This window comes from Channa argus, chromosome 18, assembly GCF_033026475.1.
Source record: "Channa argus isolate prfri chromosome 18, Channa argus male v1.0, whole genome shotgun sequence".
Taxonomy (NCBI): Eukaryota; Metazoa; Chordata; class Actinopteri; order Anabantiformes; family Channidae; genus Channa; species Channa argus.
Window position 1 is genome coordinate 20,885,237 of NC_090214.1, and position 25,155 is coordinate 20,910,391.

At 38.3% G+C, this 25,155-nt stretch overlaps 1 protein-coding gene across 5 annotated transcripts in view; it reads right to left on the minus strand.

The window, feature by feature from the left end:
- The window catches only part of dennd1a (DENN/MADD domain containing 1A), a 31,400-nt gene that overhangs the window by 5,328 nt on the left and 917 nt on the right, over positions 1 to 25,155 (minus strand). For 3 of the 5 annotated variants that reach the window (XR_010911468.1, XM_067483593.1, XM_067483591.1), the window contains exons 2-20: positions 18,410 to 18,474; positions 14,897 to 14,940; positions 14,021 to 14,070; positions 12,566 to 12,685; positions 12,333 to 12,402; positions 11,842 to 11,922; positions 10,442 to 10,495; positions 9,163 to 9,273; positions 7,923 to 8,023; positions 6,741 to 6,786; positions 6,482 to 6,583; positions 6,270 to 6,395; positions 5,976 to 6,077; positions 5,373 to 5,460; positions 4,579 to 4,619; positions 3,000 to 3,071; positions 1,462 to 1,518; positions 1,106 to 1,258; positions 732 to 796 (exon numbers count right to left, since the gene is read on the minus strand). Coding sequence is in view for 3 of the 5 variants with exons in the window: in XM_067483593.1 (XP_067339694.1) it covers positions 732 to 796; positions 1,106 to 1,258; positions 1,462 to 1,518; positions 3,000 to 3,071; positions 4,579 to 4,619; positions 5,373 to 5,460; positions 5,976 to 6,077; positions 6,270 to 6,395; positions 6,482 to 6,583; positions 6,741 to 6,786; positions 7,923 to 8,023; positions 9,163 to 9,273; positions 10,442 to 10,495; positions 11,842 to 11,922; positions 12,333 to 12,402; positions 12,566 to 12,685; positions 14,021 to 14,070; positions 14,897 to 14,940; positions 18,410 to 18,474 (1,548 nt within the window). In the remaining 2 variants the exon portion in view is untranslated. Of the gene's footprint in view, positions 1 to 731; positions 797 to 1,105; positions 1,259 to 1,461; positions 1,519 to 2,999; positions 3,072 to 4,578; positions 4,620 to 5,372; positions 5,461 to 5,975; positions 6,078 to 6,269; positions 6,396 to 6,481; positions 6,584 to 6,740; positions 6,787 to 7,922; positions 8,024 to 9,162; positions 9,274 to 10,441; positions 10,496 to 11,841; positions 11,923 to 12,332; positions 12,403 to 12,565; positions 12,686 to 14,020; positions 14,071 to 14,896; positions 14,941 to 18,409; positions 18,475 to 25,155 lie in introns of those variants that run through there. The other 2 variants (XM_067483592.1, XR_010911469.1) reach the window with 2 other exon arrangements.

Below are 25,155 nucleotides of genomic sequence, written 5' to 3' on the forward strand. Positions count from 1 at the left end.
TTTCAATTATAACAGTAACAAAACTTATAATAACAATAAATTCTTACTGGCTTTTAGTAAATTAAGTAACTGTCCTGAAGTGATGAGTGGTCTTAATAAAAACTAGATGGCACAAATTCTCTCCATAGAATATCTACACCAAAATCAAATCCCGCCAAATTATTGCAGATAATATTTAACATAACGAGATATAGTTAAAACCATCAGTCTGCTTACTCAAGGCTTATATATGCTGAGCTGAAGGTGGCTGGAAACAACCCATACTTGAAGCACCAAGGTCTTTACACATCGGTAGTGACACAAATAAATTTGCTAATATGCTTTTAGACCTACTTCAGGATCTCTTATCTTAAATATGCAAAGGTTACTGCCGAAATACACTGTGTGGATTTTTTTGGGAAGAGGTTGTAGAAAGCTGCATTGTGATTAGTCAAAGATGCTCATTTCGCTAGAGAAAAGATACAATACTGAGCAGAGTAGAAAAATGCACAGAAAAAACAGTCCCTGATGTAAAATGGGTCATTGACAGGTTACTGATTTAAAAAATGTCTTGGGCATGCAAGAAAATCTCTCAGGAAATTAGTCATCGAGTATGTAATGACCTTAAAATTTGCATTAACGCACTATATTCAGAAGGCTAACACTGTTACCTTATGCTCTATTCTAAAAACTCAATGTCCTAATTGATTCACGAGCAGAGGGATATGCTGTATATAATGGAGTTGGCTTACTGGTCAGTGCTGGTTTCCAGACTCACATTGCTGCTTGGTCTCTTCAGCAACACAGGTGGTTGAGCCTGTGACAGTGAGTAAATAATTGACCAAACAAATATGCAAAGATTGAAAACAATTTCTTATTTATTTAACATTAATCCATATTGCTAGTTTTTTTTTACTAATGCAGTAAAAAAAAAAAACAAATCTTAATATAAATGCAAAAAAGGTAAGAGTTCAAGTTAGTTTTCAGTCTTTAACCACTAACACAAACTGCAAAAAGAGATAAACGGATCCATACAAAGGTTATTTTTCAAATGTATCATTTGTGTAAATCTGTGCATCCACACATGCTATATTATTTGCGTTTCTACAACCTCACGTGCACCCACCTGTCCAAAGTGCACAGTGATAGGCCTGTGGTCATCCCAGGTCTGTAGTGACCCCTCCCTTCTTACTGCACCAGTGGAGGGGACAAAGCCTGCTGCACTGTTGTCATCAATGACTGCTGAGCCTCCTGTGGAGAAGCCATTTTCTGCCTGCTCCTGCAGGGGGCACATAGGGAGGTAGACAATGACGTGTGAAATGAGCCATAGTACTGCAGAGGAAGTAGGGAGGAGGCTGCACGCTGTGGCTGGGATGCTCATAACTAAGTTAGGGTAGTTATGTTAGGGAAGTCTTAAAGGTTCTACCAGGGTACCCATGTTCAAATTGCTAGCAAGAATGAACGCAGAATTGTTGTGCATACCTTCTGCTTTAGCCGACTCTTGACTTCCCTGATGCGCATTTTTGCATGGTCCTTAGCCTGTCAAACACAAAGACACAGCCAGATATTCCATGTATCATTCAAAAAAACAAAAAACAAACAAACAAAAAAAAAAACGGATGACTACTCATATTCTGTTTTTGTTTTTTCATTCATCCAGACGCCGCTAGCATGACTGGGAAGCGACCATTAATGTACGCACTGAGATTCGAGCCAGCCAGCAATAGAATTCACATTCCAACAATGCAGCTAATTACCTGCTATATCATTGTTTATAAATCAGTCTTACATGTGTTTAGTTTTAAACACATATTTCAAAGAAATGATTTGCAACTTAACAGATGTCCACAGTGTTAATGAGGGGGAATTCACACTGGCTCATGTTTGCATTTGAATGTCAGGATTGAGCTCATTCACACACCTGTGTTACAGTGATGAGTCATAAGGAGCAATAACGGTAGTAAAGACATGTCTTGGATGACAAACTAACAGGAAATAAAGAACAGGAGAAAAGACGGTGGTAAGTTGAGCAGATGGCGATTAAACAGAATAAATAGCGTTAGCTAAATGCTGCAGGTGTAGCTTTAATTTTGGTGAGGAGACAGTTGAATAACAGAACTTCCAATCGTATCACATCGTTGCTTTTGTTCACTGTGACCTTTAACATGAGCTAACTTAGCTAACTAAGTTAGCAGAGCAGCCTAATGCGTCACCAGAAGTCCACTTGTTAGCTTAGCTAGCAGGCTGCACATAATCCGCTAACATCAACAATACTTTTCCTGTAGCAAACTGATGAAAGCTGTGTTTGACTAAGCTAACTGTCAAGCTATGAATGCTAAGTTATGAAATTCAAATGCAAAGAATTTTGGACAAGTGTACTATAAATTACTACGACGTATTACTGCGCTATGTGCAGTATGGTGTGTATTTTATTGTATTGTATGTATATTTTTTCCAAAGAACATGGGTTTTATGATGCATACATTTTTCCCTAGGGCCCCAACAGACTCTATGATCACGACTGTGTACTGGAATAAGGAAGTGAAAGTCCTGTCAGTCTGCAGAAGCCGGAGGCAAGAGACAGGATGTTGCAGTTTGTTTAAGAAAAGCTGCCAGTGATTAGGATAGTGTCTCTGTTAGTAGCTCAGGACTAATGGTTTCCCTCAACCTGCGGTTAAATGGCTCCTAGTTTCAACAGGTGTTTAACACACCTGGCCAGCTAACTCTCAGCAGGTAGAGTAATGGTTCCTTCTGGGTCATGCTACTGAAGTCGGATTAAAAAACATAAATAGAATGTGGTTAGAGTGATTATTTTTTCCATTTTTCATCTGAGCAAAATAAAAAAAAACAAAATTAATAGTTTTTTACTTTGGTTTTGGAAAAATATAGTTTTTAGTTTGTCTTTTGATTTTATTTTCAAAAGTAAAAAAAAGGAAGTATACAGGGATTCCAGATTATTGGCTTTCTGATTTCTGACAACTAATTTCCTAGATTGTAGAAGAAGCCATGGAGGTTCTTACAAACTTGTAAACGGTCTTCATGGCTGGGTTTGCCTTTGTCTTCACTGTGTTAAAGATAGCCCCACCGCCTTTCTGTAAGAAAACAAAAAGACTAAAAGCATTAGTCAGGGATTTGTGATATGTACAGCAGCACACTCAGTTAAGTACAGAGTAATAGTTGCTCCGAAAAAGCAAATGAACAAACCTCAACATGCTACCAGCACGTAGTGTAAAAGCTTCCGAATATATTAGGCACAAATATTATAATATTAGATACATATCTAGTGCAGCTCCATATAACCACTAAGTCTATTTTTACAAGGTGTAATGTTTAATTTTAGTAGTAATTCATAAGGTGTTATAGTTTGCAATGATGAAGAGATGGGCTGCATTTAATGTTTGTGTTTGTGAGGTGGAGAGGAAAAAAAAAAGCCCTTTTAGAAAATTACTTTAAGCAAACACGATACGACGGAACACAATTTAGTACCAAAGGAAAAGGTGTGAGATTTTAGTTTTGGATTTTTAATTATTTAGTTAAATTGTCTGAAAACAAGTTTTCACTTTGTCACACTCAGTGACCCCTATTGACAAAAATAAATCTATCAAACAATGCATGCAGAAAGCGAAGGTGTCCAAATATAGATAGAGTAGATGTCCCTAATAAAGTGGCCAGGAATTAGAGGATTCCAGGCTAGAGTCAACTCATTCTGACTTTGTGGTCCGATCTAACCACTGAAATGTCTAAAGGCCCTTAGAGATCCTTTTAGATGGACTTCCTGAGCTCTGACAGTTCCAGACTTATGCAGTAGAAACGGGTGGTGCTAGAAAATAGGGCAACAGGGTGGATAAATATAATAATCAAATATTAATAACATTTATTAATATAGGCCAAGTTCTGCATTTCAGGTATTTCATTTTATTCAGGGGCAGAACTATTTCTCTAGCCCACTCATGCGGAGTTCCCTCTCCTCTGATAGGCCAAATTGTAATAGCTGGCCAGTGGGTGAAGCACATTAGGAAAACGTGGATGTAATATAAGTGTGGATGGACTTTGTAGATTATGGTAGTGCAGACGTAAAACAGAGGTCAGTTAAAATTAACAACATTCAGAGGTAGAAAAAATTTGGTTGGGCTCAGAGAAAGTCTCTGGTAGAATGTTTTGCAAATGCTAGAGTCAAGAGAGCAGACAGCTTCTGTTGGGGAACTTTGGTTTAATATGGACACTCATCATCACAACAGTTAAGTACCAACTCCAAAAACCTTTGGTTGAAAAAAACCTTTTTAAATTACACAAAGATCACCAACATCAAGAAGAAAACACCTTTACTTATCCTCCGAGGGAAATATGTATAGAAAAAATAAACCCTGAAAGGAACTGGAAGGAATGTCTACCTATCATTACTTTTATTGCTAATCATACCAACAGTTGTCCAGACATCTTTTGGTGGACAAATGGACAGATGCAAACTACAAAGGTGCACAGACATCCCTATTTCCTGCTGTTGTTAAGGTGCATGATATAAATGCTGAACATTTTACAGATGATGTAAACATCTATAAAATGTATTCATTATAGTAATGTGTCTTCAGACTAGCTCACCTTCACAGTGAACAGCCACTGGTGATAAGTCTTGTCGCTGCCTGGGGGTCATAACAATAAAAGGTTAACATCAGGCACAATCTTAGAATGTCTAGAGAAAATGTAGTTTGGCATCTTATCTGAGAACAATGTATTATTATGTATTAGTGTGCTACTAAGTCATTATTATTATTATCATGTCGTCTTAACCATATGCGGTTTAATAAGCTCTTGATCTTTTACCTTTTGTCTACACCTAAAGTGGTGATTAACACCTATTTGATCATCTTTTACCTGCATCTTATGCAATTTTCTATCTGAGCAGTTTGATAATGTAATTTATATTAATGATTTATTTTACAGCAGTCTGCCAAAACTGATTTTTACACAGACAAGCTTATTTGGTTTTCACCTCTTTGTTGGGCTTTTTACTGTTATGATGACAGAATGTGGTGTATTTGCTTTTTATGTATTTATAATGACATTATATCTCAGCACAAGTAGTCTGAGTTCTATAAATTTACATTAGTCAATATTTCTTCATCTAAAACATAGTGCAATGCATATAGAATACATTTTTATATACATTCTACCTTCTTGTAAGGTATTAGTACCACATTTCTTTGGGGGACGTGGTACTGTCCAGTCACATTACCTCCTCAATAATGTGCTCATTTGTTCCTAATTCTGCTTTTTAGAGCCAATAATAGTAATCATACCACAAACTGGAAATGGAACAAACTTAAAAAAAAAAAAAAAAAAGTAAAAAAGAACATTTGTCACATGTCTCCACTAACAAATTCCCATTCACTTACCTGCGTATTCACCCATGTTAATCTCCTCCTCGAAGATGTCATTAAAACCCTCTCCTGAGTTCAACAGGTCCAAACGGCCGTCAATGAACTCCAGGAAGAATCACAAAATGGATTAAGGTCTTGGTTTTACAGTTTAAGGTACAAATCAGGTAAAGCTGAGGACTGACATGGTGACGGTTAAAGGCTAGTTTCACTCATTTTCTAAATTCATTGTGTTTTTAGCAATTCACCCACACAGTTCACACAAAAACCGACAATGAACTGCCTTTACTCTTGTTTTCGGACAGTCTGTAACCTGTATGCTTGTTAGTGTTGAAGACTTCTGTTGTACAAAAAAAATAAAAAACATGTCAGCCAGGAACTCTGCTCCACGGAGTGACATGCTTTTGCATTCTAAAACTCTTTAGGGAAGAAAAAAAAAGCCCCAAATTATAGACTGTTGGATATCAACCATTAGTAGAGCTAACTCAGTGTCAGTTTGATGGTCTGTATGGAGAATTTATTTTGAAAAAAATTATTTATAGTAATTTAAAAAATGATTATGTTAACACTGTAAGGTTATTAGGATGGGCCTGGGAATGCATTATGTGATTGTGTGTGCACCTGTTTGAAGAGCTGCAGCTGAATGGCATTCTGGAGGAACTGTCTCATGGCACTGGAGCGATGGTTCATGAAGGTTTCTTCATTAAATGTAATGGGCTCCTCCTACAAATACAGGGGAAAAACACCAACTGTCATATCAATATGCTTAACACCCTCACCAGTTTGGATGGAGTATCCAGCAGCCCCGGGCCTTGTTGTCTTCAATGTGTAACTTTAATCATCATCATTAATGTTAAGTCTGTCACTCTGTTTGTCCCTGGCATCCTTGGTATGTGGTGTGCAGCAGGTACTGACCGACTCAATCTTCAGAGCGTTTCTGTAGCTGCCGAATAGGGCCACCTGACTCTTGAGGAAGGCTCGAGCCACGCCGTCTCCTGTTGTTGTTGAAACCTTCTTCAAACGATTTTTTAAAGATGAAACCTACATGAAAGCAGTAAATACAGATTAGCATATCAGCTGTCATAAAATAAAATTTCAGACATCAATACCATAAAGTTGGTGCACACCACATCATTGGGCAGGCTTTGGAGGTCATCATAGGGGGTTTCTAGGGTGTTTGTGTCCACATTCAGGAGCACCACATCATCCAGAGCCATCCCTCGAACTTTCTACAACAAGACAGTGGAGTGGAGTAAAAACACTGAATGTGTAAGACAGGTGCATACACACAATATGAAGAGAATCAGGGCAAATACATTTTTTTTTTAAAATTCTGTAGTGTTTTTCTCTAAATCTCGAATGACCCAGATCCTGATAGACACCTACCTCCATCAGGCTTGAATGAACTCCGATGAGGTAGGGCATTGGGGCACTGAAAAAAAGAGCCAGATATATTTATTCCATCAGTCGATACAACTTTGTTCCAGATCTCTACTCTGATCTGTTGTTTTCCTGAGCTGAACCTGGACTTTGTTGCTGAGGTTTAGCAGGGGGTTGCATCCTGCAATGAACCCTTTAAAATTAACCCATATGTCACCCATCACTCTATACCTAATACCAAGGTGCTGTACAGCCATATTAGTGTGACAATAAGCAAATACAGTAAACACAGACATCTTTATCACTGTACACTTTGATTCATATTAATGATCTCATAGTCTCTTTTATAACCTGAATGTTAAGCTGAAGATTATCAGCTGTCAGACCCAGACGTAGGCATTTGCTATGATGACATCATGAGCCAATTAGTTGAAGACAGATACAAGGACTCACATGTATTTGATTTGGGATCTGTGGATCTTGTGAAAGATTGTTTAATTAATTTCCAGTGAAAGACTTTGTATGTTGAGTTGTACATTTCTGGTAAACGGATTTAACTAAATGCACCCACAGAATATGGCCAAATAGCAAAAGCAATGATGCAGCACATATGGAACTGTGAACCGACTGAGCCACATGGAAGCGGACAACTGCACCAAGCTTTTGCTCAGTTGCCAGTATTCAAGCTGTGGTCACTTGAATGAGAGAACAAAGAGCTGAAAGGGGGAAAGGGGATGTAACACGATACAGCAGCTGGTCTTTGTGGCTACTAGTTTGACATCCGTTTGGTCTGCCACAGCAAAACCAAAGCTGTGTATTAGAGAGCCACCAGGGCTTCTACAGGGTTAATCGAGGTAAATCTAAGACTAAAACCACAAACAATGCAACTTATCGTTTAGTGAACTCAATAAAAAGTTGACTTCAAAACTTAAAAAAGTGCCATTCATTGAGTGATACGTGTTTATATTTCCACTTTAGTGTTTCATCATCTCATCCAGAGAAATCATCGCGTTCATTGTAACATTCAACTAATCTACTATCTATGAAGGAGAAGGGGTTCATTGGTGTTTGCAAAGATGTATAAATCCAGTATGTGGACAGTCATTGGTGCTAAACATATTTAGCTGTATGAGAAGTACAGTATGTTGAAACCCAAAGCTCTGGAGAGATGAAAATCAGCACACTCACCAGCAGTAGTCTAATAGATGCTGAGGAAGGACAGGAATGTAAACATGTTGCCAGTGCATTGGATATAGCATGGCTGCAGACCCATGGACACAAGCTGTTAACTGAGGACAAGGACAAATAAATACCTGACCTGTAATATCAAATGTTTATACAGCTAATTAAACAGCTAACAGCTGAAATTTAATGGTTAGGAATAATAAACAAGATCTTTCTACACGTACAGTATACAGTACATAAATTGTTGGGATGGACTGTGTGTGATTGTATAAAATTGCATGCATGCATCTTTGCTTTAATAATAATAATGTGGGAAAACCAAGGAGCCCAGTAAGAGTCATAGATCAATTTGGTCTTGCAAATACTTTATTCATTCTGTTGTATATTTACACAACCAGCAATTACAGAGCACCATTGTAATTTACTGGGAATTGTCTAGATGTCTAGTCTTCTAGCTCTGTATTTGGGGTTTCATAGCACCTCCTGCAAGGAATAGCCTCCTTTAGTTGCTAATTGTCTCGCTAAAATATATTCACCAGTTCATTTCTGTTTGCCTGCTTTTTGCTGCTAAGCACAGTGTACAGTGTGTTTTTACAGCCTCTAAAATCTGTCTTTTCTAACAGTGAGAGTGACCTAAACAGCAAAAATTGTTGGCAGGACACTAAACAATAAGCAGACTCCATAAATCTGAGGGGAGCTGCAGGCTCAATAGAGAAGATTCTTTAAATAATTATGAGTTTAGTCATATGGTTTTCAAATGTGCCATTTGATAATCTATTATTATTGATAGTAGGTGCTTTGAACTTTCAGATGTCTGACTTATACTTTGTTAATGTGTAAGTCATACATATTAACTTGTGGCATAAAATAAGTAAAAAAACTTGCAGATTTTTCTCCATGACACTTTCTGGGCTCCGGTGCAACTTTGACAAAACCGACACTAGTACAAAGTAAGAAAACTGTAATGAACTAAAAGAATCAATTTGTCGGCTCTTCATTGTGATATTTAATGGCATTTATTATGATATAATATAATAAAAACAGAGTTTTTATTTATTTTATAAATTAAATAAAAAGGCCAAAATAATCACTTAAGGTCCCAAAATGACAACAACACAGGGTAATTGATGTGGTCCTGAACACAATAGATTCTAACAGTCCTTCTTATTATTGAATCCATTTAGAGACTATAATAAGCATCGCTGTAAAAAGCAAGAAGATGCAGAATGTGGGCTCTACTTACAGTGCTTAGTTTGCTACAGCAGATGAGGATTCGACGTTCATAAAGCATACTAGCGTACAGATGAAGCATGTTATTGACATCTACTGCTACAAAGTACTCTGTTAGGTTTCTCTGCAAGGGTCAAGCACAGAAAGAGAAAAACAAATAAGAGACACAGACTATAAGTCACCATGAATGCAGAGAAAGGATTGAATAATACCATCAACTGGAGTAGAAATAACTTTCCACATAAAACTAAGGAATAATCTCAAAACAACAGAAGCACCACCTAAAAACACCAAACCACCTCGCTATTTGGGATATTGTGTAAAATGCAAATAAAAAGTGAATGCAAATCTTTCGAATGATTAGCAAATCACTACATTCTTTGTTTTATTTATGGTTTGCACAATATCTCAAGTTTCTTGGAAATGAGGTTTGCACATTACTCATAGTCTCAAATTTTATAATGCAGTGTCAGCAGAATGAAAAGACTAAGTAAAAAAACAACCTTTTTCCAACCTAAGAATGTTCAGGCACTATTCAAAGGTGGTTAGTAACCTCACTGGATAAACAGCCTAACTTTGCCTATTGTGCTGCATTGCAGTTCAGCCAATTTGGCCAGGGCAACCAACAACCCACAGCTGACCTTAACAGCTCTAAACTCCATGATGGTTAAACGCTTGAAACTTCCCTTCAGTCAAAACTTTTAGATGACACATCTTCAAGAACATCAAGTCACTCAAGTTTTTTTACTAGAAATCACTACAGGACCTTTAAAATTCACCCATTTCCCATAAGAGGCTTTAAAGGAAAAGTGCAACAAACATTTTTCAACTCCAAACTAAATCCTACATGACAAAAACGTTGTAAAATATTCAGCTGGTTTGCAGAACTATGATAAATAAATCTTGTCTTAAATATGCAATATTACAATATTTATTCAGTACAGTATTCTTTGCATATAGATAATCTGCTCTACATTCATACATGTGATTGCTTAATCTCATTGTGTGCACAACCACAAGTGGTTAGCATTTTTGCACAGACACAACATGATGTTGTACCTTGCTTGGGCTTGTTTTAGAAATCCACGGTTTCTATTTATAGAAAACATTTGATGTATTTAATTATAATCGGAATTTCTCTTTGAAAACATTTTTTATATTAGCAGTGAGTTCCTTTTTAGCCAAATGTGAGGGACTATGAAGGTTTTACTGTGATATTTTTCAGCCTTTTATCAGTGATCTCAAATAAGTTGTGTCAGCCTGGCAGATAAAGATAAAAAAGTAGCACTCACATTCTCTGGTATGCTGGGGAGTTCACTTGAGTCAGGCACAGTGAAGAAGGAATGCTGGAGAAAACACAACCTTTTGGATCTATTATGAATACTTTTGATCTTTGATATAGTCAGAAACACACACAAACTTACAAATCCGTTTTAAACAGAACACAATCTTTAGTATATTCTTGGAAAGTGAAGGTTTGAATTAAGGCTGGGTGACAGTAAATATTTATATCGTGCCACATTTACATGTAATCTTGGAAGTCAAACGTCAGCACTGGGAGTGAGGTCACACTTAAGTTGACCATGATCCAGTGCACCAAGCCGGGTTAACTATAACCCCAATTCTATTATTAAGGTAAAACCCTGAGCCTGCACCACTGTATGTCATTAACTCTGTGTTCTCTCCTGTAGTTGTCTTTGTCCTCCTCTGTCCCCCTCTCTCTGTCCCTTTCTGCAGGTGTCCCCCGGCTTTGAAGCTGTGTGTCTTCCAGCGTGCAGCTACTGGTCCTACCAACCTGCCCAATGTTTTGTTGTTGCTTTCTGTTGCTCTGTTCTTTTCTCTCTTCACTTTCCACTCAACCCAACCGGTCGAGGCAGATGTCCGTCCACCCTGAGCCTGGTTCTGCTGGAGGTTTCTTCTGTTAAAGGGAGTTTTTCCTCTCCACTGTTGCCTATGGCTTGCTCCAGGGGGAATTGTTGGGTTCTCTCTTTACATCTTTATAATCTTGACTTTATTCTGTAAAGTGCCCTGAGATGACTTTGTTGTGAATTGGCGCTATATAAATAAAGTTGAATTGAATTGAATTGAATTGCAGTTTGTGGACGACTGCTCTACCAGCCGAGCCACAGTTTCCCCCTTTTTGGATTCAAGTTTCTCACACAACGTGCAAATTGTGGAAACATGATTTACGTCTGATTTGTTGCTGAACCATTTCCAAATGACAGAGGAATTATTTATTTCAGAATACCCTTCCTCAAACTCTTCTGAGGTGTGATCTTGGCCTTCAACCCTTTCTGTTTGTAGGCTTGTGTGAGACGTCTACATAAAGGATGCAAATGCGAACACGTGATAATGCAGCTGTATGTTCATCACATTGCACATTTTGAGCATGGGCTGAAACTACTGAAATTTACAATTATGATATAATGATGATACAAAGTGGCACAGCCTAATTTTAAATTAAAAAAATATGTTGTCAATGTCCCTGGCTTCTGTCAGCAAATCAGCACCCAGCTACAATTATTAACTTCCTGTTGCGAAAAACTGCATGCACACCTGGATGCACGTCACATGTCTTCCTGCACAACTCAGTTGCAGCAGCGTAACTTTCATATAAGACGAAGCAGATACTTGCAGTGTTTCTAGGTTAAACTGAGCTGAGGTGGATGTGAGGTGGTGAAGTCAGACTCACCACGCCGAGATGAACAGGGACTCCAGGCTCAGGGATAGGGAGTGTATGTAGTGAGACCAGGAGCTCTTGCCACTGACTTTCCTGAAATATTTGGTAAATCCATACAGTAGCCATTAGAAAAACATGTTCTATGTAAGAACTATGTTTGCACAAAATAATTTCTGCAATGTCATAAAAGAATTAACATCTGGGGTTATCTGTTTGTTTGAAGAGGAAAATAGAGTCAGGTGTTTCTGTCAATGGGAAGATAATCAGTTGTGAGTTTGTCTTATTTAAAGTAGAAAAACCCTGGGTCTTCTCTATAACAGTATTATCGTAACCATACACGTTTTTATAAGAGTGTCAAAAAAAGTAGATTTCCGAAGACCTGAGAAGTTGTTGATGCTCATCAGGCTGGAATGGCTTAAAAAACTATTTCTAAAAAGCCGATGGTCAGGATGATAGTGTACTGCAGAAGGTGCAAAAAAGATAAAAGTTGTGTCATGACTTGCCTCTCCTTTGATGGTATAATCTGCAAGGATATTAAGCAGCTTGTAGAAAACTTCAAACCAAGGCAGGTAGCTGAGAAATGAAAACAGTTCAGCGTTTCACTAAGTATGTAACTAACAGCACATTGTTAAAATAGTTTTGACTTTTTCAAAACAGTGGGACCCATCAAATCAGAAACTTATTCTCAAAATATGCCTATAACCTGGTCCTGATGAAGATCGACACACGTGCTTACCTGAGGATGCAGTAGCAGGTGTGTGCGCCTGAGGATAAGCGACAGAAGCCAAATCTCTGCTTGCTTTCAATGTCAGTCAAAACAAAGGTGAAGTTCTGGCCCACCTGGGAGACGGTCAGGCTACAGAGTAAAAGACGTTTAAAAAGCATAAAAATAAATAAAAAATTATTATATAAAAAATTATTATATAAAAAATAAAGATTATTATAAAAATAAAACTTGAATAATAATAAATAAAATAAACCACTTACGTAGCTAAAAAAAGGTTGAAAAGACTCTTCCCTTAGTGCAGTACCTGTGGCCCATAATATATTTTTTGCCTGAATCCCTCGTTAACAGTTTGGATTGACATAATATTTCTGGCCTCAACCTTTAAATAAGTTTGTTCCATCTGTGGGCTTATGTAAGATGCTCATGTTATGGTCATATATGCAAAAACTTTATAACCCAGCTACATAATCAACAATGAAATATTGACCACATGACCAAATTGTTACTTAGAGGAATAATTACAACATATCGTTTGTGATACGATGTAGCAGAACCGTACTGCAAAGGAAATTACTAGTTTCCTTGTTGTTTGCCTATAATTGGTCGGCTGACTAAGTGATAGCGATGGTTCAGTGATAGTGACAGATTTCTCTTTTATTCTTTCTATACTTCACCCAGTGATTAATGTCGAGGTTATTTTCAATGTACATTCTAAGTGCTAAAACTGTTTTAGAGAAGTTGATTAATTCGCTGTATGATCATTGTGCAGGATGACGCTGTTGAGATGCTGTTCTCACCCCGCTTCATTCATAGAGATAAAATAAATATTAGAAAATTCTGTTAGTAGAACCCAACACAACTCAACAGCATTGAACACTACGACCTTTAAGATGATCATACAGTTGAATCAACACACATCATTGTAAGCTTCATGAAATGCAAATTTATCAGTGGAATAGTTTTAGCTATGTGTGAGTGTTTGATCATTTAGAAATACAGTAGTTTGTCAGATTAGTTGTTGCTCTACAAATAATTTTAAAATACAATTTAGATCCAATTTGGTTATAAATCCATTTATTTTGCTTAATGCAAATTTTTTATTTTCAATTATTATTTGAAATAATTCACAATATTTTTAATATTTACCAAATGTTAATTTAAGACAAGCATATTTGTCTTTTATTTGTTATTTTCAAATTACATTCTTTATGATGCAAAAAGAAAAAAAATTAATTGGCATTAAATTGGTATTAAGAGGCTATAACCACCAGAATCAAATCCAGCTGTGCCACTGTCATTTTCATTTCTAATTATTGATGCTAGTAAAGTAGAAATGTCTTCTGTCTGTCTTCAAGAGTCAACTAACATAGGAAGACATTTGAACATCAATTCATCACTGTACTTTTTATGTTGGTGCACTACCCCTGAAATTCCTCTATGTCAAATCTGTAAGTGTGTGTATACCTGTCCATGCTGAAGGGGAAGCAAAACTTGGGCACCGTTTGAAGAGTTTCCTGTGGGAAACAAAGAGTAAATGGTAAATGGTCTGCACTTATATAGCGCTTTTCTACATATTGGCACTCAAAGCACTTTACACTGCTTCTTATTCACCCATTCACACTCACAATCACACACACATTCATACACCGATGGGGGAGCTTCTATGCAGCTGGCCAACACTCACCGGGAGCAGCTAAGTTGGGGTTCAGTGTCTTGCTCAAGGACACTTCGACATGTGACCGGAGGAGCCGGGGATTGAACCAACAACTGTGAGATTGGTGGACAACCGCTCTACCTTCCTGCGCCACAGTCGCCCACTAATAGTAATAAAGTTCACTTGTAACTCCTTCCATTTATTAGCATGTAAGGAGGTGCAAACTTAACCCTAAACCTTACATACTTCAGTTGGCAGAGATTTTACCATCACAAGTTACAAAAATAATCTAGGAGTGTGTGAAAAAGGTTACAGTAAAATAAAGAAAATATACCTGTCCAAAAGTTTGCATCACCCCATATCAATTAATTAAAAACTAACTGTAATTATAATTATTTTTCTGGAAAAGCAACATTTTGCCAGGTGTGGCATCAACTGTATGTGCTAATGATGTTGCACTGTAATCAAGTGAAATAGTAGAGGGACTAAATGGAAAGCTGTAATGTGGAGGAACAGAAATGACAGGATACATGGACAAAAAAGTAAAGAAAAATGAAATCACTTTTAAGTTTCAGTTCCTGATTGACCAAGCTGCCCATCTCAGACGTAAATAAACACAATAAATATGGGTACATGCACTGGTTAGGGTTAAGCATTTCTTATTTTTTATTTTTTTAAATTCATACCTTGTCTGTGTAGTCTTCAGGGAACTGCCTTCTCACCTCTGGCCCTATTGGAAATGACATAATTGTGAATATGACTTCATAATACACTTTCATGCCGATGCTCATATATATAGCCAAGTTAGATTTAACAACAAAAATTGCTCTAACCAGAACATTAACCTGATGACGCCCCAGTTCAACAAATACGACATGTTCTGACGTCTTGTCTAACATCTATGGACAACTAGGTTTACCTGGCAAAGCGTGGATTGATCAACCTGGTGCATGTGGCCTTTGATGATTTATGAGTTTACAAATTTGTAGCAGTAAATCAGGAGTTTTAGCCTCACAGAAGAATGGAGGCGGATTCTCTATTGTCAACTATCACGTATAGAGCTATGATTTTATATTAGACAGCTTCAGATCTTCAGACTACACAAATGAAACAATAAAACAAAGGGAAACTTAAGATACAAATAAACAAACAAATAAATAAACAAACAAATAAAAAGAAATATATTTATTGAAGTAAAAGGTGTTGTAATACCAACTAGAGCATTTAGCTTTAAGGCCAAGGCGATTTAATATTTGCAAAAGATAATTTCTGCTCTCTACCAGAGAATCTTGCAGGAGAACGTCAGCTCAGTTGCAACTGGGTTTAACAGCAAGACAATGATTCCAAGCATCAGAATAAGCTGAGCTCAGAACGACTCAAATGAACCAAAATGAATGAATGCGGTGGCCTTGTCAAAGTTCATAATGGAACTTTGTATTAAGTTCAGGGAAGAATTCTTTTCTTTTTTTTTTTTGGTGGTTTAGGATTTTTGCTTCAATAAAGTTCTTATTTCAAATTTGTATTTGCTGTTTGCTTAGGTTGCCTCTGTTGAATGTAAGATTTAGTTTGAAGATCTAAAACATTTAGGAATGTAAAACACAAAAAGAAATAATCCGGAGGGTCCAATATTTTTTCAATTCAAAAAGTAGTCAATTCAAATAATGACCTGTGTCCCTGTTCTTCCTTCTGTTCTATGAACAAAGACATTTACAAGATAAGTAAATGCTTGAACCTATCTAAAAGAATCCAGTTTCAAAAACTGCAGAAATCAGACTGAAGATTCACATTTCACAAAGATGGAGGTGGCATCTTCACAAATGAACAGGAAATGATGAGGCACAAGACTCCAACAGGAAGACATTCTTAGAATTACAGCCGAAAGTTTCTCCTCAGTACCCAGGAAATTAGTCACATACCACAGATTAAAAAAAGCCTCAGAGACGAGAATTAGCACCATTTCTCCTTTAAACAAGCTGTTCTCTACCTTTTTGACTTGTGGCCCCATTCATAAACCAGGGTCTACTCGTGAAGCACATTATGAGCAAATGATGAAGTGTTAAGCAAGTAATTTTTTTCTCCCAAACCTCCTTAGATTATTTTAATAAATAACTTCCAAAGGCCCAAATCTTTACACTTGACATGTATCAACTGTGAGTGTCAATTTATGGGCTAAAATACATTTATGTATTTTAAATGATATCAATATAAACTGGGGTTTGAAAGTTTGTGAAGACTTTGCAGTGATCTCTGTATAACCTAAAACATAATCAGATTGTAAATCCTAAAGTGGAATCTACTTTTACAAATGAGGCAAACATTAATCATATGTTTATCCTAAATACCTATGTGTGGTAAAAGTACTATATGTAAACCAATGAATTCATTTACTAGTGAGACTTTGTTTTGCAACAATAACTTTATCTAAACTTTTCTACTGTTTTTAAGCTCTGAACCACAACTTGGAGGGATTTGAACCCATTCCATCTTACAGAACAGCTTCAACTCAGAGATGCCCATTTGCTTCCTCACACAAACTGCCTCCTTAAGGTCTTTCTGCCACATATCTCTAGTATTAAGGTCAGAACTTTGATTTGACCATTCCAAAATATTAAATTTCTTCTACTTCAACATTTCTTGTGTTTTTTGTCATTGTCCTGCTGCATGTTCCATTTCCTATCAAGCATCAACTTACTGATGGATATTCAAGATTTAAACAGCTAAGTATTCCCAGTGTGAGCGCTATTTGAATTGCCATATTGCAGCTGCTCCAAAAGGAGGAACCACACTGACAAAAAAGCAAAAACCTCCATGAATAAGAATTTAAATAAAATTATTAAGAGTACTTTTTTCTGTACAATGGTTATCTTGACTTTTTCTGTGGAATGTGCCTGTACATTTGTTTTACCCATAGATCTCTCTGAGCTAACTTCAATTATTACCTCATCTAAACCAACAACCTGTCTGCTAGACCCTATTCCAACTAAGCTGCTCAAGGAAGCTTTACCCTTAATAGATACGTTTGTTTTAGATATCATCAATCTATCTTTAGAAACAGGCTATGTACCACAGGCCTATAAGGTAGCTGTAATCAAACCACTAGTTAAAAACCCTGTCTTGACCCAGGTGTTTTAGCCAATTACAGACCAATATCTAAGGATTTTATGCTGGAATGCAGCTTCAAACTCTTCTTTGACCCTTTCCTGCCTGCTGAGCATCAACATCTTTTCCTATGAAGTCGTCAGAAATCTGCTTTGTTTGACCCATGACACACTTCCACAAACCAGTGTTGGCAAAATCAGACTTAGTGAAGACCCAGACTCACTCCTTATCATCATCCCATTGACAGAAAATCCTAACTCCAATTTCCTCTTCATGTGAATTCTTAATTGTTTATCAGTGACCAAGTCTTTGCCTCATTTGTTTAATTGGGTTTCCATTATCTAGTTTTCACTAGACTTTGAAGTGCCACAAAGAGTGTGATAACTTTCTGGTCATTAATCTTTTTCTGATTCTCCATAGGGCAGCACAGTAGTGGATGAGTTAGTGCCGCCTTCCCACAAGCACAAGATCCCCAGTGCAGCAACTGGCAGGGATCTCCTGCTTGGAGTTTGCAGGTTCTGCCTGTGCTTGCCTGGGTTTCCTTTAGGTACCTTGCTTTTTTTCCCATAGTCCAAGGACATGTATGTTAGGTCAACTGGTGACTTTAAATTGCCTATAATTGTGAATGTGAATTTGCTGTCTGTGAATCAAAGCTGGGATAGACTCTAAGGCCTCCGCAACCCTGAACAGGATAAGCAGTTAAGATAATGGATGATTCTCCTTAAATCTGCCAAAAAACTAAACAAATCAAAACAAGATGTCAGACTGTCTAGTCTATAACACCAACTATTCATCAAAACTAAATAATCATTTAAGGTTATAGACTTAGGAGAGGGTATCAGTAGTTTTCACTAAACAGTTAAAAGACAAAAACCTAAGCTGTCAGTTTTATCTAAACTGTTTCATGATATGAGATTGTTATATTCTTTGCAACTCCTCTGCAGGACAAATTAAGTGTTGCTCTGTGTCATGGTTTGGTGCGTACTCTTAGTGTTCTGACAACAGCAAAAGTGTTGCCATGACAATATCTGCACGTTGAAATTTCATACATAAAATGAAAATGTGTGTGAGTCACATGGGCCTTGTGCCTTCAGACTTACCAGAACTGTGTGTGCCTGGATTAGCTACCTCCAGATACATCTCAAACGTGGACTCTGGACTCTCCCTGGAAGTAAGCAGAAAAACTTTGAAGCAACAGAAAGTCTTACTAAAACGTTTAGATTAATCTTCCAGGCAAACTATTCTATGGCTATTATGTTAAAAAATGTACCATGTCAGAACTATGTTTCAGGGTTTATGGTTAGGGGAAACAGAATTTCAGTTCTCTGCAGAGATGGGAGAACCTGGCAAGAGGATAAACATCCCAGTAACACTCTATAAATCAGAGCTTTATATTAGAGTGGAGAGACGGGAGCCGCTGCCTGTCTGAAGTTTGCCAAAGAGCATTTTTAGGCGTCAGCAGCACAGTGGAGAAAGATTCTTATTTAGATTTTATTTATTAAAAAATAAATAAATAAACTATCTGCCTCTGAATAAATACTTTTTTTAAATAATATTTTAAACAAAAAATTATCTAAGAAATAAAACTCGTTACTTTCAGTGTTCAGTTGTCATAAAAGCACAAATTGTATTTATCATTTTAATATACTAGACACACATGTATATAATAGCAGTGTATGAAAAAGCCATATAATTCTTTCAGTAGTCATCAAAGTGCTTTGAATTTGTTTTTATAAATTATAAATAATAAACTATGTCTGTGGATATTTGGAGTATTACAACAATCCAGGTGCAGTCCACTTGACGTGCCTTTGTGCCGCTTGTTATGTAGCATCGCTTAAATTAGATGAAAACCATGCCCACTGTACAAGAACCGGCACTGTACCGGGGAGGTTTTGGAGCGGACCTAATGTAGTTAAAGTTTATTCTAAAGCTTATTCTATAATCACCATACAGATGCAAACAGGACGGTAAGGTACGTCAGTTGGTAACGAGGTCGTCCAATCACCTGTAGCCAGAAGGGACTGGGAGTTGAAGCAAGGACCCTTCTGGCTACATGTCAAAATGTACTTAGGCAAAACAATGAACCACAAGTAGCTCCCAGTGGGCCAGGTGAGTACCTTGCATGGCAGCCACCGCCATCAGTGTGTGAATGTGTGTGTGAATGAGAAGCCACATTGTAAAGTGCTTTCAATCAAAGCACTATATAAAAACAGACTATTTACCATTTAACATTAAAAGCCAGCACGGAATTCTACTCACATCTGGTTATTTATTTGCTTGCATCTGTATTTGCTTGCTCTCTGGTGCCATAGACCTTCATTGCTGTCCAAATATTATTAAAAACACATCAGCCACACACACATTTTTTTTTCATACTTTTTTGACAACAAAGAAGGAGCCAATTTAGGCTCCAGGCTAACAACTAACCAAATGCAACCAGAGAAGACTTTTTGTTTGAAGTTTGGCTTAAGTGTCTGTATGGTGATTGTGGACAACTAGTTATTTTGGAAAATGACTGAAGTTATTCTTTAAGTAGCCTGCATAAAATCATAAAAGATTTAAAATATCTTGATAAAAATACTACTAGCTCCTATTTAAATGTGACTAACAATTAGGAATAGATGTTGAGTTTGATAAACATTTCACAATTAACTTAGTTCATAATGAATATGGTGTTGAAATTGCCTGCTGACAGAATTATAGTCATATTTCTACAATTATAAGAATAAAATGAAATACTATGCTCACTTAAACATTTTTCACCCATTTTCACAGTATATGTTTAGTCTGCAACTTTTATTTAAATATATTCAGTCTACAAAGCATTTTCAAAGTTTGTCAAGCTGTTAAATTCCCAAATTCCAGGAGACAAAAAAGTGTGTAAAATATTCACAAAAAGAGAACGCAATGATTTTCAAGTAATTGGAAAACTTGTGTTAAATTGTAACAATGCAACCGCAAGAGGAGACAAGCCAGTGTCTTCTTGTGCCAGTCCCAGGTCTGGATAAATGCAGAGGGTTGTGTCAGGAAGGGCATGTGACGTAAAACACATGCCAAATTTAAAATGCGAATCATGACTTTCACACCGAAAATGTGCTGTTGACCTACAGGGTACCGGTGGAAATTAGACTACTGTTGGTCGAAGAAGGAGAGAAGGATGGTGTGTTCATAGGCAGAAAGAGAAGAGGGAAGCTAAGAAGGTAGGACTGACAGTAGGGACTTTAAAAGTTGGTACTATGACAGGGAAGGCTAGGGAGTTGATCGACATGATGCAGAGAAGGAAGGTGGACATACTGTGTGTCCAGGAGACCAGGTGGAAAGGTAGCAAGGCTAGAAGCTTAGGAGCAGGGTTCAAGTTGTTCTACCATGAGTCAGATAGGAAGAGAAATGGAGTAGGAGTTATACTGAAAGAGAATTTGGTGAGGAATGTTCTAGAGGTGATTAGAGTATTAGACAGGTTGATGAGTCTGAAGCTGGAAATTGAAGGGGTGATGTTCAATGTTGTGAGTGGTTATGTCCCACAGGTAGGATGTGAGTTAGAAGAGAAAGAGAAATTCTGGAGTGAGTTAGATGAAGTGATGCAGAGGTGAGAGAATGGTGATTGGTGCAGATTTCAATGGACATGTAGGTGAAGGGAACAGAGGTGATGAGAATGTGATGGGCAGGTTTGGTCTTCAGGACAGGAATGCAGAAAGACAGATGATGGTAGACTTTCCAAAGAGGATGGAAATGGCTGTAGTGAACACTTTCTTCCAGAAGAGGCAGGAACATAGGGTGACGTATAAGAGCGGAGGTAGAAGCACTCAGGTAGACTACATCTTGTGTAGACGCTGTAATCTGAAAGAGATCAGTGACTGTAAAGCATTGGTAGGGGAGAGTGTAGCCAGACAACACAGGATGGTGGTGTGTAAAATGACTCTGGTGGTGAGGAAGATGAAGACAACAAAGGCAGAGCAGAGGACGAAGTGGTGGAAGTTGAAAAAGGAAGAATGTTGTGTAGTTTTCAGGGAGGAGCTGAGACAGACTCTGGGTGGTCAGGAGGTGCTTCCAGATGACTGGACCACTACAGCTAATGTGATCAGGGAGACAGGCAGGAGGGTACTCGGTGTGTCATCTGGAAAGAGCAAAGTGAACAAGAACACTTGGTGGTGGAACAAGGAAGTTCAGGAGTGTATACAGAGAAAGAGGTTAGCTGAGAAGAAGTGGGACACTGAGAGGACTGAAGAGAGTAGACAGGAGTACAGGGAGATACAGCGTAAGGTGAAGGTAGAGGTGGCAAAGGCCAAACAAAGAGCATATGAGGACTTGTATATTAGGTTGGACACTAAAGGGGAGAAGGTGGATTTGTACAGGTTGGCCAGACAAAGAGATAGAGATGGGAAGGATGTGCAGCAGGTTAGTGTGATTAAAGATAAGGATGGAAATGCATTGACAGGTGCCAGGAGTGTGATGGGAAGATGGAAGGAGAACTTTGAAGAGTTGATGAATGAGGAAAATGAAAGGGAACAAAGAGTAGAAGAGGTGACTGGTGTGGAGCAGGAAGTAGCAAAGATTAGTAAGAGTGAAGTGAGGAGGATGTTGAAGAGGATGAAGAGTGGAAAGGCAGTTGGTCCTGGTGACATACCTGTGGAGGTATGGAAGTGTCTAGGAGAGGTGGCAGTAGAGTTTCTGACTAGTTTGTTCAACAAGAACTTGGAGAGTGAGAGGATGCCAGAGGACTGAAGGAGAAGTGTACTGGTACCAATTTTTAAGAACAAGGGAGATGTGCAGAGCTGTGGCAACTACAGAGGAATAAAACTGATGAGCCACACAATGAAGTTGTGGGAAAGAGTAGTGGAAGCCTGGCTAAGGGCAGAGGTGAACATTTGTGAGCAGCAATATGGTTTCATGCCTAGAAAGAGTCCAACAGATGCAGTATTTGGTTTGAGGATGCTGATGGAGACGTACAGAGAAGGTCAGAGGGAGTTGCATTGTGTCTTCGTAGATTTAGAGAAAGCGTATGACAGGGTGCAGAGAGAGGAGCTGTAGTATTGTATGAGGACGTCTGGAGTGACAGAGAAGTATGTTAGAGTGGTGCAGGACATGTATGAGAGCTGTAAGACAGTGGTGAGGTGCTGTAGGTGTGACAGAGGAGTTCAAGGTGGAGGTGGGTCTGCATCAAGGATCAGCTCTGAGCCCCTTCTTGTTTGCTCTGGTGATGGACAGACTGACAGATGAGGTTAGACAGGAATCTCCATGGACTATGATGTTTGCAGATGACATTGTGATTTGTAGTGAGAGCAGGGAGCAGGTGGAGGAAAATCTAGAGAGGTGGAGGTCTGCTCTGGAAAACAGAGGAATGAAGCTTAGCCGCAGCAAGACAGAATACATGTGTGTGAATGAGAGGGACCCAGGTGGAACGGTGAGGTTACAGGGAGCAGAGGTGAAGAAGATGAAGGACTTTAAGTACTTATGGTCAATGGTTTAGAGCAACGGTGAGTGTGGAAAAGAGGTGAAGAGGCGAGTGCAGGCAGGTTGGAACGGGTGGAGAAAAGTGTCAGGTGTGTTGTGTGATAAAAGAGTATCAGCGAGAATGAAAGGAAAGGTGTTCAAGATGGTGGTGAGGCCAGCGATGTTGTTCTGCTTAGACACAGTGGCACTGAAGAAAAGACAGGAGGCAGAGCTGGTTGTAGCAGAGCTTAAGATGCTGAGGTTCTCTTTGGGAGTGACGAGGATGGACAGGATCAGGAATGAGGACATCAGAGGGACAGCTCATGTTAGATGTGTTGGAGATAAAGTCAGAGAGGCCAGATTGAGGTGGTTTGGACATGTTCAGAGGAGAAACTGTGAATATATCAGTAGAAGGATGCTGAGGTTGGAGCTGCCAGACAGGAGGTCTAGAGGAAGAGCAAAGAGGAGATTTATGGATGTAGTGAGGGAGGACATGAAGTTAGTTGCTGTGAGAGAAGAGGATGCAGAGGACAGAGTTAGATGGAGGCACATGATTCACTGTGGTGACACCTGAAAGAGAACAGGTGAAATGAAAAGAAAAAGAAGATGTTAAATTGTAACAGAAGTCTGCGAAGTCAGCCTACCCAACAAATGTGCCCATGAGTGAGACACTCAGAGCTCCCTGAGTGCCTAAAAAAAACAACAAAAAAATATTTTGTAACATCTCTTAACTTATGATCAACTGGCAATGGGACAGTATCATGACTGGATATAAAAAGAGCATCCAAGAAAAGCTGAGTCTTTTAGAAGAAAACACAGGACACGGTTCATCACTCTGAAAAGAATGTGTGTTCAATGCCTTGAGAATTAAGTTTCTCAACTCAACATTGTAAAGACTTCAGAATTTGGGGTTTTCATAAATGGTAAATGTTCTGCACTTATATAGCACTTTTCTACCTATTGGCACTCAAAGCAATTTACACTACACTGCTTCTTACTCACCCATTCAACCTCACAATCACACACACACTCACACACCGATGGGGGAGCTGCTATGCAGCTGACCAACACTCACCGGGAGCAACTAAGTTGGGGTTCAGTGTCTTGCTCAAGGACACTTCGACATGTGACCGGAGGAGATGGGGATTGAACCAACAACTGCGAGATTGGTGGACAACCGCTCTACCTTCCTGCGCCACAGTTGCCCCTCATAATCTTCATAAATTCATAATCCACGATTCGTATCATATTAGAAATAGTCAGAGAATCCAGAGAAATGTGTGCGCACAAGGAACAAGGTTAAAAACTAATACTGAACAGCAGCAATCTTTAGGCCCTGAGGCAGCACATATAAGATTTTGTAGTGGAAATCACTGCAGGGGCTCAGGAACACCTCTGAAAACCATTGTCAGACAGCTCAGTCTGTCTCTGCATCCACAAATGCAAGTTAAAGCTTTAAACAATCGCATATACTGTATATATAAACATCCAGAAACACTGCTGGCTTCTCTCAGGCCAAGCTCATTTAAAATGGACTGAGGGGAAGTGGAACATGGTCTGGGGGTCTGATGATTTCAAATTTGAAATGGGCACCGTGTTCTCAGTGCTATAAAGAAGAAGAATCATCTGACTTGTTATTAGCATTCAGTTCAAAAGCATTGCAATGCTGTAGGGCTGCATTAATGCACACAGCATGAGTAACTTACTCATCTGTAAAGCCTTCATTAACCATTCTCTGCAGGACTTTGTGGACCTTCTTATGCTTGTTGCAGCCTTAAAAGGCTGATTTCACGACAGCTTTTAAGAAAATTGTAATGTATTGTTTTTACGATGTTTTGAATTGCAAGGTTGTGAAGAACTTATTGGATATTAGTTAAATTCTTTTTTGGAATTGCAACACTGCAAATTCATAGAGGGACTGATTAATGCTGAATGATATATACAAGTTTTGGAGCGACATATGCTGCCAATTAGACAACGCCTTTTTCAGGGAAGATCTAGATTATTTCATCAACACAATGTTAAACCACATTCTGCATAAAGGAGATTGCAACAACAAGGCTCACAGTAGTAAGATGGAGCAGGTGCTGAAAACAATCCAGACCTTTCACCGACTGGAAGAATTTAGAGCATTATCAAATGAAAATACAACAAAGGAGGCCCTAAACTGTTCAGCGGCTGATAACCTATATAAATTTTAAAACTAAAGCAATCGGTCTTCTCAGTTCCCAAATTAAAAGTAGGGGTGATGCAACACAGTAGTAAGTATGTCCATATCCAAACTTTTTGAAAACATCTTGTAGTCAATACAGGCTCCCTGCATTTACCGTTACATTTAATCTAACGAGCCTTTAATGCAACCGGTTTTTTATTGTACAAACACTGAGATGTTTGACTTTCCAGATCTATTTAA